This window comes from Lytechinus variegatus, chromosome 3 (assembly GCF_018143015.1).
Source record: "Lytechinus variegatus isolate NC3 chromosome 3, Lvar_3.0, whole genome shotgun sequence".
NCBI lineage: Eukaryota > Metazoa > Echinodermata > Echinoidea > Temnopleuroida > Toxopneustidae > Lytechinus > Lytechinus variegatus.
The window spans coordinates 54,989,052-55,002,593 of NC_054742.1; the positions used below are offsets into that span (position 1 = coordinate 54,989,052).

The 13,542-nt window shown below is 36.8% G+C and overlaps 1 protein-coding gene across 8 annotated transcripts in view; it reads right to left on the reverse strand.

Annotated features, from left to right (window-relative positions):
- The window catches only part of LOC121411402 (FERM domain-containing protein 4A-like), an 84,815-nt gene extending 71,612 nt beyond the window's left edge, over positions 1-13,203 (reverse strand). For all 8 annotated transcript variants that reach the window (XM_041604113.1, XM_041604115.1, XM_041604114.1 and 5 more), the window contains exon 1: positions 13,113-13,203. In XM_041604113.1, the coding sequence (XP_041460047.1) occupies positions 13,113-13,178 (66 nt within the window). In that variant the 5' untranslated portion in view covers positions 13,179-13,203. The remainder of the gene's footprint in view (positions 1-13,112) is intronic.
- Positions 13,204-13,542: the final 339 nt, after the last annotated feature.

The window sequence follows — 13,542 nt, forward strand, 5'->3', positions numbered from 1 at the left end:
CTCACCCTCATCTTATCCATGCAATATAAGAACAATATAAACCACCAGGGGCCGCATTATCATTCTCTGTGAGAATTTTTACATGTACTATCAAACTCATCCTCATCCTGATCTCATCCATACAATATAAGAGAATATATACCACCATGTGATGCATCACCTTTTCTGTGAGCTTCTACTATCAATCTCTCCTCTGATCTACATAACTCATCCTCATCTCACCCATACAATATAAGAGAATATAAACCACCAAGGGATGCATTATCATTTTCTGTGAGCATCTACTATCAACTCTTCCTCTGATCTACCAAACTCATCCTCATCTCATCCATACAACATAAGAGAATATAAACCACCAGGGGATGCATTATCGTTTTCCATGAACATCTACTATCAGACTCATCCCCATCTCACCTATGCAATATAAGAAATATAAACCACTGGAGAATGCAATATCATTTTCAGAGAGCATTCTTCTGTATCAGACTCACATTTGTGCAAACCTGAAAGTTTTATTGATCTCAAGAAGAGCCTCAAGAGTATAGAGGCTGTTAAGACCATCTGTGGGTATGATATGCATACCTAATTGGCTACGGTTCCCCTTCAAAGAAATTACATATGCCATACACATTTCTATATATAAAGATATTTAGCATATTTCGATCCAATCATACATGTATATATTAAGTTTTGTGCGGTGTATCATACAAGCTTGTAATCTTCTGTGCAGACTACATGTAGACCCTACATAATCCATTTGTGATGGTGACTGGAATGGTCTCTTTGTGGGTTGGTTCTATACGACTCATTTATTAATCAATTAATCATGATAATGCATCACCAAGGTTAAATGAGACTTGATATCAGCATTATGAATTGATAAAATGAAATTAAATGGTGCAGTACGTGAATTGCCCCCACATACATACTCTTTCCTTTGTTTTCCATGCTGTAACCTTGATTTTCAGCAAAGTGAGTGAGTGGTATAGTGCAAATTATGTGAGTGTAGGCCCTGTAAATCAAGAAAAGTTTTGTGCCTCCTGCATCTCCATAGGAACAATCACTAATCCTATCCCAAGTACAAGTAGGAAATGTTGCGCATCAAATATCTTTTGTACTGCATGCCCAACCTCTGCGGGGGATATTTCTCATTATAGTCTAGCTGTCAACATGAATTTCTATTTCAGTCTCATTTTCCTCTTGAGAGCACTGTAAACAAACTACACACAGTGAACACTCCTGCTCTCGACACCTTCGGAACATACTCAATTTTTTTTCATATTGTCATTTTGCTGGTGAAGGTGAAGGGAAAGGGGGAGAATATTTTTAAATTGATTCTCTTGTAATATCCCATTTGATGAGTCAAACCTAGTGGAGTGAATCCAGATGGGGTTTAGGGCTAATTGCAAACCGCATCACAGGGAGACTCCCTCGTTACAGATCTCATCTGTGATGTCATCTAACCATGGATGAAAAATTGGCTGCCTGCCTGCCCTCCGTAACACACACGCACCGCACCCCCAAAATAGATTTTCACTTCAGGACCTTGTCTAGCTCATATAAGAGTACAAAGGGAAGCGTCCAAATACATGATTGCATTTATGTGATGCATATTCAGTGAGATAAGTGAATCTAAAGTACAACTTGCATGCAGCGTGTCGGATTCTACCGACAACAATACGCTCCATTAGGTTTTAGCCTGAGTTTTTCTCCATTAGGTTTTGCCTATGTCTCAAGTATAATCCATCCACTTTCTTTTTTTTCAAATCAAGGTTTAATCTACCATGGAAACGATTCACCATCATGATTTGTGGGTTTTTGTGTTCTTTCCTTGAAGTTTGCAACAATAGGGAAATGACAATGTACTATTGAAGACCAACGCAGATTTCCGACATAACCAATAAAATATTTACTTTGCTGTGAGCACTGCCAGTGAATGCATTGAACTTGTGCTCAGTCAAGCAGACTCTCCGTTTGTACCTGAATAAATCCTTTATCTCCTTGACATTTCCTTGATCATACAAGAACAGATGTTGACACAAAATCTGTATGAACATGAATTATTATCAGAAATTGAAATCATAAATTTCAGGATTGCACTTTGAGCTGCGCCTGCTGTAGTAATGCATCAGACCCAGTCCCATAAATCAATGATTTTAAGAGGGGTTCTCTGACTAACCCACTTAGTTCTCTGACTGGAACATTTGTTTAGATTACAAAGCAATCAAATGACATCGACCATGAAGAGAATCCGCGTATGAACATGCTTGCATGAAGATAAAAAAATCCTGTAAAACATTTATGTCATGGGTAGAAAGCATTCTGAGTTCTAACTCCAAATAGTGATATTATAAATTAGGCTTGACTGAGCTCAGTAAAGATATCTTGCTTTAAGATTTATGATGTGACTTCAAGACTACATGTCCCATCTGCCTACTTTGACCTGGAAATTTAGACCCTGTACCTTCTCATTTCCAACATCAAGACCAATACCCACAGGACAAGAGAGGGATCCATACTTACTTTATACCAGGAAACAATAGAACAAATATATTTCTTCAACCTGCATGTTGGGTTTTCATCACTAATTTAGAGTATTGAAGCAAAACTTGATCAGATGCAGTGAGCAATTACTTTGAAAGTCTGTAAAATCAAGACAAACTGTTACCATATCGTCGCAGGCACCACGAACCATCCTCTCTGCGCACTTCGATGCGAAAGTTAAGCGCACTTTATCTATTCCCCGAACCGTCCTCTCTGTTACGTTGCCCACTGTGGCGTAAATAATTAACTTCAAGAAAATATGAAGATACGGGATGAAACTTTGGAACCTGAACTTTTTAACGAAGACACTGGTAAATAATTTGCTCTCCCTGTAGGTGCACTTATTGCTGGTTTAAAAAAAAACTTTTCTTTAAATGCGTTTTCTGCAAAAGTAACTTTCGCATCGAAGTGCGCAGAGAGGACGGCTCGTGGTGCATGCGACGATATCATAAATCGAGGCCTTGTATGAAAAGTTTTGAAATGATTTGACTTACTACTACATGTAAACAAACCAAAAATGAAATAATGAAAACTAGCTGAAAGTCAAGCAGGCTAAGAAAAAAAGGGCAATACAAATAAGCACAAGTGGACACATGCCTCATTAATAATGAGGCATGAGGCATTAAAAGATCTGCCTCCCACAGAATGACATGCTCATCCTGTATCATACACATTTATATTTTCAATTGTCATTTGGCATGCAAATCTGGGGCCTGTTTCATGAAGATTTTATTATACTACAGTATGGCAACCACTAAGGTAACATGGCTCAGCAGCCAATCACAATCAAAGTTTCCATGTTAAATGATGGCAAAGATATATTTGTAAGTTTTTGTGAAACAGGCACTTAATGTTCTTGATTCCGGTCTATTCATTTTGTGATCATTATAAGAACTGGAATTTCTCTTTAACCATACCCTACATACATGGACATGCAGAAGCATTTGATCATAACATCTCACTCTGATTCATAATTCATAACGGCAGATTGAGGAAGGGGCACTTTCCCCTCTATGACAACACTCACACGTAAAGTGACAACTTTCATCTAATTTATCTCCTTTGAGGCTCGGAAAGGTTGAATGAAATTACATGATACCTTGATAAGCATTTTCTAATTCATACACAAATATAGAGGAATCACTTCTAAGATTCTAATGGATATGTAAGCCTACACCTCATTACTTTCAAGGCAAACCCAAATTATGGTCAAGATATTGAATGTATCATGTAGTCGCCAAGATCATTATCATGCACCAGATTCTACATCATCAAACAGAAGTTCTTCTTCTGCCATCTGTCTCCATCGTACAAGAAAAAGTAACTTCACAATTCATTGCACAGCATATGCTTGATTTCGGGAACGAAAATAGACTAGCAATTGATCGCAAGTTTCTTGCTACGCCCCACAAGACTAGTTCCAGAGCCCCCTACCCCCTGACTTTGGTGCGGCACATAGGTACCATGTTATAATTTAATTAAACCCCCCTGGTAACTTCCAACTCCGCTGACAGTAGAACTTGGATTCCTTGTGGAAGAGTATGCCCGCAGCAAAGGGTCCATCACATCGAGGAAACACAGAAAAGAAGCATGCCCTCTATGTTTTAGCAAGATCAAGAAAGCTCACACCTTGGTGAAATGCATGACCAGAGGTTTTGGAACTTAGCAATACCATTCAGTGTTAAAAGTACATTGATTTGAGGTCGGCTATGCATTATGACCAGGCAAACATCAGATTCATGTTTAATCCTAAGGATTAACTTTCATATCTAAATGGATTTAAATTCAAATCTTTCAGCTTTAAATTCAAATCTACAATGGTTAGATTTAAATAAGGTTTAAACATAAATTTGTGTGGATGGTCACTATTCATATCTGATCTGGATATATTTCAAATCCTTGAAATTCATATAAATGGTAACAAAAATGAACATGCTTTCAGTCATGTTGGAGCGTTGTGGTCCAGTGGATTAGTCTCCGGACTTTGAAACAGAGGGTCGTGGGTTCAAATCCCAGCCATGGCGTAATTTCCTTCAGCAAGGAATTTATCTGCATTGTGCTGCACTCGACCCAGGTGAGGTGAATGGGTACCTGGTAGGATTTATTACTTGAACGCTTTAGCGCCTATTAATATGGCGGCTTAGCTACAGCCGGGGTAATAATATGACACCAAGTATCAAAGCGCAGTTAAGTATATGCACATAGTAACTACGCTATATGAATGGACATATTATTATTATTTCTATATTTTTACAAGGTTACAAATTAGACACTGCAGTATATAATATGAATGGGCCATGAAGCATCACGTAATGCTCCAGATGTATGTCAACTGTGGGACTGTCTGAACTTGATGGATGACAAGAACAAATTGGTTCAGGATGTAATCTATCACAGGAGGAATTTGTTTCTCATTAGGAAGTCATAACCAAGACTTTATTTTCCCTGTGGTGTAAATACAAGCACAGGTACCTGTTTGCCTATTCATTATATTTCTATAGCTTTGCCATACTCAAGTCTGAAAATGGTTGAAGAAAAAAAAATGTCCTCAAGAAGTTCCTGACAAATGACAACTACTGGAATGACGTGTGCATAATCACAGAGGAGCGCGATCGTGCCGGCGATCCTACTGCACTCAAAAAAAATAAGGAGAGCAAAAATCACACTCCTAAAAAAAAAAAAAAAAAAAAATTGCTAAAATTTCACATCTTTAAATCCATAATTTTTCCATAATTCCTTGAAATTACTTTGATTTAGTTGAAAACTATCAGAAAAATGAAGAATATTCATCTCTTTCCCGACTCTGATTTTAATTTAAACTCGGTAAATATTGCAGTCCCATGTAGTGCCATATATAGATTTTCATGGCAACACCATGGAAGTCTACATGTGGGACTACAATATTTACCAAGGTAAGTTCAAATCAGAGTCAGGAAAGAGGTGTATATTCTTCATTTTTCTGATAGTTCTCAACTAAATCAAAGTAATTTCAAGGAATATTTTTTTAGCAGGAGTGTGTACGACATCTTGTAAACGTATTGACGTGACCCAGGCCTAGTTTCACGACAGATTAATTAATAGCTAACACAGCTATTACATATATACAATGTTAAGAAAAATCTACTATTTATAATACATGTAATATATTGATTTGAGCTCCTCATAAAGAGTGATTCTGAGCTCAATTGAGCTCCTCAAAAAACGTGAAGGACTGATGGTGCCTTTACAAGAAATTACCAAAGTGAAATTAAAAGGTTTATGATTTGGGAAATATTATTAATGATTAAAAATTATTCAATTAAAATATGGGTAATTTCATTTATCAATTTCAATTATTTGTAAGTTTATATAGGAAATCCATTATGTCTACTAAAAATATTTATAGACAAATGATTAAAGATCATTAAGACCAACAAGTCCATGTACAGTATGGACAGAGTTCTTAATTTCAACAATGGGTATACCAGTTACTGTAAAGCTTCCAAAGATATTCATATATGTATTTTGAATTTGACCTGAATGCACATACTTGTCTCTATATGGTTTCAAGCTTAGGCCTACATGTAGGCCTATATATTTGGTGAGAAAGTGTAATATGAATATTCACCTTGAACTGCAAAACTATTCAACCAATACAGACAAAGAGACACCAAATGCATTCAAAAGCAATTACTAACAATGCAGACTAGCTATAAATATGTCACGCTCTAGCCTCATTTATGTCAATTTGAGCTCCAAGTTAATTCTCTGATACTCCCCTGCTCCCAGGAGTATATTCAAATCCAAAGTATTGGTGAATCCACCAAAGAAGGTGTTTTCAGACCAACTCGATCAATAGAATACCCTTTAAATTTACGAGAAATTGCTCGGGCTCAAAAATACTTTGATTACTTATTCAGGCTTTTAAAAAAATACCCGATAATTATTATCTGCATTCATACGGACCTGGAGCAAACCCTTTCGAGATAAATTCTTGTAGTTACGAGCATTGGCAGTACATAGTCTAATTAGCGAGAGAGCCGCGCGATTCAAAATGGACCATGGACTGTATCCATCTACTCACTGGGATGGGACAGTTCCAGTAATTTGCTTTCACAAAGTCAAAATACCCAGGAGTCCCAAGACCTTTGGAAAGTCCCTGTGAATGTCCTTATAATGTCATCGATTACCTACTACTTATGAACAGGTATTTTCTTTCAGGAATAATACAAGTATTTTGCTTTCACAAAAATACCTGGTTTTCTCTGAACAGGGAAGATAAGGTTAAATTTCCCAATCAGAGAATACCTAGTTTTATTGAATTTTGAAACGGTCTGAATACGCCTACATGTTCTATCATCCTAATCCACAGAAATATGAATGTATCCTTCTTGTCATATGCCTGGATTTGCTAAAGAAGCCAATTAAGGAAAAGGGATAGAGTCAGTTGGTGCCAAGGATAATTTGAAATTTATGAAGTCGACTTTTGCAAAGAGCAGGGGCCAAGCGCCATGGGATGAGGATAGAGAAGGCCTGCTTTCATTAGCTCTTCATCAGCCATTTTTTATTTTTTTCAAAATTACCCATGTATAAAATCCAATCATAGTGAACCTAAGACTAATTTGTAATGAAGATTTAAGTAGTAGATTGATTCTTTAGCCTATGATGTTATGATTAAATGTGAGTGAGACGTTGGATGCTGCTAGACTAGAAAGTTAAATGGGTGCGCGTTTGGGCACCCATCAGCTAATTGTGATGAATATAGATGATTTTACACAAATTTGGATGTTTGAATTTTTGACATTCTAACCAATCTAGCTAGAATCTCAAGCTTGTTGTTTTTGTTAATGGTGCTTTGACAAGCTTGTGTCCTGTGCTTGAACATGTGCAGTTCATAATGCCATCAATGTTCAATATCATGAGAGGCAGGCAAAATTTAATTTTTTTAATAAATGTTTTGGGGCCACTTTTCACAATCGATTGCCTAAATCCACAACATTGAATAGCCTTTAACATCACAGTGAATGGAGAATGGGGGGAGGGGGCTCCTTTCCATCAGAGCAATTGTCGCCAGAGTAAATATCATGGGACCCTCAAAAAGGACACAACTTGTGCACATGTACAATGGATGATCAAATGCATATAAAGTTGCTGCAGAGATCTTTTCTGCAAGTGGACGTTGTGTCATACACCTGTAATCGAAGCTGCATGGGGAAGTTACAGGTTGATGCAGAGGTTCGATCCCTGGCCATGTCTTTCGGATGGTGACTTTACAGGACAGGAGACATAAATGATCATATCTGACTGATACACCTCTGAAAAACTCAATCACACCCACCCACATCTAGCTAAACTCAGACTGATGGAGACCCACCCAATGTGAAAGAAGAACAGGGCATCCCTGGGAGGACTCCAGCCTGTTGACACATCAGAGGATGGTTTGTTAGAATATAGAAAAAGATTACCATTTTCGTCCTCCAGTTTCAGACATGGCCATGAATATGGAGCTGGGGCTTGATTTACGACAACTGGCACTTCATAAATTTTCAGATTTGTCCAGCTTGCTACAAGCTGAAGCTGTGCTGGTGTAAGAGAGAAAAAGAATGCCATTGCTAAGGGCTTTATTTGAATTTATTGAATACAGACAGGAGAGGGGTGAATCAAACCTTCACAACACCAATAAAGTTTTGTTTCCTATAGAGCAGGGAGTCGTTTCCTTGCATCACATCACAATTTGATATGCATCTTTCATGCGATTTTACAAAGGACTACACAGAGATATTGCTTTCCATCGATTCCAATAGAGTCTACAACAAAAACTACTGATGAAGTTTGAAAATTAAAAATTATTCCATGGAGAATATAAGAATGGAAGCAAATTCCAATGATTTGAAGGAAAATAATAGGAACCAGCAACAATGAGTTCAATTGTTGAAAATAACTTTTGAAAAACATATGAAATAGGCCTAAAATGTTGTTCTTTTCCATTACTACACAAAATTAAAAAAAATAAAATTCTTACCATCTCGGGGGAAACAAATCTTGGATAATCTTGCAACTAAACTATGACAGATCAAAAGGAATTTATCAGTTATTGTTAAATATGATTTATAACCTGGAAGCTCAGATTACATCAGCTTGTTTAACCTTAACAGCTTAGATGTAGGACTACTTATACTATTCAACTTCAAGTAGGGCAAAATATCCTTATTATCCTCAATTTCCTATTTCCTTGTTTGAATAAATAAATACAGTAGGCCTATATTGTCCCCTCAACAATTAAGGATTAGAAATTGAGAAAAAAATATAAATACTCAGTGTTCCTCAACTGCTACAGTACCATCCTTGAGAGTGTCAATCTTTAACCACTAATTGAGATTTTAACAGTTCCTAAGCAGATATGTCAATAATAATCCAACAGCATTCGTGACAAATACCACCCTTTTTTCACTCATCAGATGTCAGCGAATCGTCATAACATGGGCTAATAATTCCCAACTACATTCATCAGTGGTGCGGATATGAGATCAGGAAATGCAAATTACGGCTAAGCATACTTACAGTAATTCAGGTAATATGGCTACTGAAACAATCCTATTGCTTTTCCTCTTTCCTGTTGTATCCACTTTCCTTTCTCCGTTTCTTCTTCTCTCCCATCTTATCAAACCCCTTCCCTCTTGCGCTATCCCTCTTTTGTTTTCTCTCATTTCCCTCCTTTTTTTCCTTTCCTTTATCCTTTTCCCCCTCTTCCTTACTCTCTTCCTCCTTATTCTCCTATCTTTCTTTCTTTTTCTTTCTCTCTCTCTCTTTTCTCACATCCATTTCTATTGTAGTATGTAGACATTTCTTTATAATGATCATGTAAAAATGTTTTTAAAAATAAAATAAATAGGCATATTTGTAATCGTAAGCCTACACTTCAGGAATATCAAGGTCTTAAGTAGGCATATACATGTATGAAGGCCTATTCGTTCTCTTCCAGACAGCCTTCTACATTTTTTTTATCATGGTAATTCTTTTTATATCTCAAATTTTCATTGTACTGTCATAATTCATAAGTCTGTGATATAGGCCTAAATATAAAGTGATAGGTTCTGAATCACACTGTTCTCAGACAAATTCTGTGCAGATCTGTTATATTAATATCTTTCACAATTATGAAAGCAATATGAAATCTAATTAGTGGGATTGCGTGTCGGGTAGGAAGTCTTGGTTTGTGTTCTGGGGCCTTGCCTTATTTATCCTATGATTCATGTTGACATTATTAGAGTTTGGCAGTGGCAAAGTATGACAGGTATTCCACTTACAGCATAATGTCAAGTAAACGACTCTTAAAAGAGAAATAGAATAAATACAGTAATCTTCAACCCAAAAAAAAAAGATAGCCTGGTTACCTGAAAATGGATAGTTGTAGCATGCTTGTACAGAGGACAATAAAAAATGAGCTCCCCATTGAGAATTAACTAATACCCCTTTCATAAACCCAATTATGTGGCTAATAGCAGCATAATTTGGTCGTAAAATTGGAGGAGGACCAGAGTTATCCGCATTATTTTGATGCTGCTATTATCCGCATAATAGCAGCATCGGGACAAGATTTTGAGTTTATGAACGCATTTCCAAATAATGCGGATTATTGCCATGGTGCGGTCACAAGGTCACCCTTTTCCAACACAACCGTATCGGAGGGGCGTGTCAAGTTGTCATGACGATTATCCGCCTTTTTCAGGACGGGCGCTCGTAAAAATAATGCGGCTTATTTTCGGAGTTTGTGAACGCAATTTTTATTGAATTATCCGCATTACTCTTAGGCGGCTAATTGGAGGATAGGTTTATGAAAGGAGTATAAGGGTATACAGAGAGGTGTTATATACTTGTTATCTAATTGATCATCTCATTCAGGAAGGAAGATGCCAATACAAAACAACTAACTTCCATCCCCTAACATTTTTTTTAGATCAGAAATGCTGTTTTGCATCACTTTACTAAACGTAGAGTCAGAGTCATAAAAGAACTGTGCAAAATACAAGACAAATGTATTTTTATACATTGGATAACAAAATAAAAGAGTTACCAAGATGAAAATATGTACATAAAACAGTTAAACTCATTTAGGAAAAGTTACTTTTAAATTTTCATATTAAATCTGTTAATTATCATGCTGATTTGCGATGAAAGTAAAATAAACATTCTAAAACATAAGCTGTCAGAGTGACAGAACTCTTAATTGATCTTGGAGTTGGTCTTTCCATCGTCTTTTGATATCCGAGACTAGACTGTTTTATCCCATCAAGACCAAGTTTGAGGTGATTAATGGCATGGGTTTGGATTCGGGATGATTAAAAGATCATAAATGTCAAGTGCCCTGACCAACTGCTCAGATGGGCCACCTGCTTCCTTGCAGGCACGCTACACATATCAGCTCACCTTACCCGCAAAATGATAAGTAGATGAATGTGTTTTCAACTTTAAAGGGTATGAGAATAACTTTGTGGTTCATGCTGTCAATGTGTGTGATGATTTTTTCAAGAGGAAAACCCTGAAAATTTCATTTCATTAGTAAGCATCATAACATGCTTCAAAAAAAGTATTAAAAAAGTGGTTATTATCCATCCATAGCCTTTGTACTCAAACATCCATTTGGATACTTATGACAGTAGGCATAATGATCACCACAATTAAAGCGACTGATTAGCAGAAAATTCTTAGGTGATTCCTGTCTGACCTAAATGTTTGCACTTATGATTTGAGCATTAGCTGAAGGATAAAAACATTTTTGATTGTAAATGAAGTTTAAAAAGTCCCTTTACAGCCTGTCCTCGGCTTTGATGAATCCAAACCATACACTGTATGTTTTAGACATGAAATGCAAATGTGATTTATAAAATGAATTTTGAAATTTTTACTTTTTTCAGGTGCCTGATCAAGATGAAATATCTTGGTGATTTTTCTTTTTATTTAAAGACTTGATCCCACAGTGCTTATGGATGCAGAGAGGATGTAAAACGGAAAAGAATCTTGCCATCCATTGGAAAACGTTTTGTATCCGTTGTGTACAAATTGCATACATGTTTTATACACTCTATATCCATCGGCGACTCTGATTTCATTGTTCGCCCATTTTTTCCATTTTCTGGAATGGAAGAAAAAGAACGATGCCACCCCGAAATTTTGCTTGTCCGCTGTATCCTTTATCAGTATGTTTTGTGTCCGTCAGCCAGTGGGACCAGGCCTTAAAACCACTTAGAAATGTATAGCATGAAGCCTGTAGGTTTCTGATGTATTCAATCATTGAATTTGTAAGATAATATAGGTTCTCAAATTGCCAATTTTAAAGAGAATAATAAAATCATTAACGAGACAGGGCACTAGATACATGACACATCTAAATATGAATTTTAATGGTAAAAAGAAAAGATTCAATAACCACTTTACAATTGTAAAATTGGTATGTTATAAAATACTCAAGTATTATTCAATCCAAAAAAATTGAAGAAAAAAGAAAGGAACAGCTCTTAGATAGCCACCTTCATATTAAAGAAAGCAAAAACCACATGACCATTACGTATATTGCCTTTAACTATTTATTAATGCAAAGGCTATCTGCTAGAATGGTTTTCATTAAATTCCTCGAAGCATATGGGAGGTATTCATTTAAAGTAGATTCTACAAGCAAAAGGTCATCAAGAGCTCGGAGGAACAAACCTGAGAGAGTGGATGATTGCTATCAAAGGTTTCATGGGAGGAGATCGAGGCTGTCACGCGCACTCATGCATCAAGCCGGCTGGACACGAATCGGATATCACGTTATCGATAACGTTTCACCTTAGATTTACGCAACTAAGTCACTGATTTTCAAACAATTCCTTAACCTAGCATGTATTGCAATTTTTCTGCCTCGTGGATATTTCACAGGCCAATACAGTATCTGTATTGTGTTACAAAGTGGGTGCAGTTTCTATGGCAAACGGTTTCAATTGATAACTCTTTCGAAACATGATACATGTATGCTTAATTGAGTTCGTGGTGAAAATATCCCCTTATAACCAGGCTTTGGTCCATTGTCCTTTAAAAACAGTAGTGATTATATGAAGTGATCATGATAAAAATATAAATTTAAAAAAATGAATTCATAGAATATTTCTTAAGATACAGTGAAAAGGAGTAACTGCGTTTGTATGAGAAAAAATGTCTAACTTTAGCTGTAACCTCGCAATTACTCATGGTCAAAGAGGGAAATGGCAATAACTAGTCTCTCTAGATATGTACATTTTAGTCATGGATGGCATGCATCCTCCACAAATCAATTACATGTATGAGTGATGACGAGACCTGTCCCCCCTCCCCCCCCCCCATCACCTAACCAATCCCACCTTCAACCTTCCATGCTCACAACAATCTCCCCAAGTATGACAGAATTTTGGGTTAGATCGGAAGGGTTCAATTCCAAGGTGCTCCCGCTCCTTCAAACGGCCTGACCTTGCCCCGAGATATGCGATTTTTCGCTCGATCTCTTGTGAAGATGAGCGCATCGAGAAGCGATGCAGGTGAGTCACAAAATCGGGAGTGAATCACTCCCCCAAACTTACCTGCACCATTAATTCCACTCTCCGGTCATCCAAGAGGACCACTTGCGTCCGCCTGCCCTCGCTCATCTGCAAAGCAAAAAGAAGAAAGGGAAAATGTAACATTATTCAAAAGGAGGAAGAAGTATATAGCACTTAGGATTGAGCTTATACATGTACATGTAGGCTAAATGCACATATTTGAAGATTTATATTACAAATACAGTACATGTACTAATAATGATACAAATACAAGTACATGCGGCATTTAAAAACCTACAATGTACATGTACAGGCGGGAGTACCAACCTCATTAAAGAATTCAAGTATTTTATGGGTTATCCAAAAAAAATTGGGAGGAAAAGCAATATTAATCATCAGCTTTTCAGCAATCATATGAGTATAATTGCTGTAATAAGCATTTTTCATGAAAACTGCAGTTTTTTATAAGAAC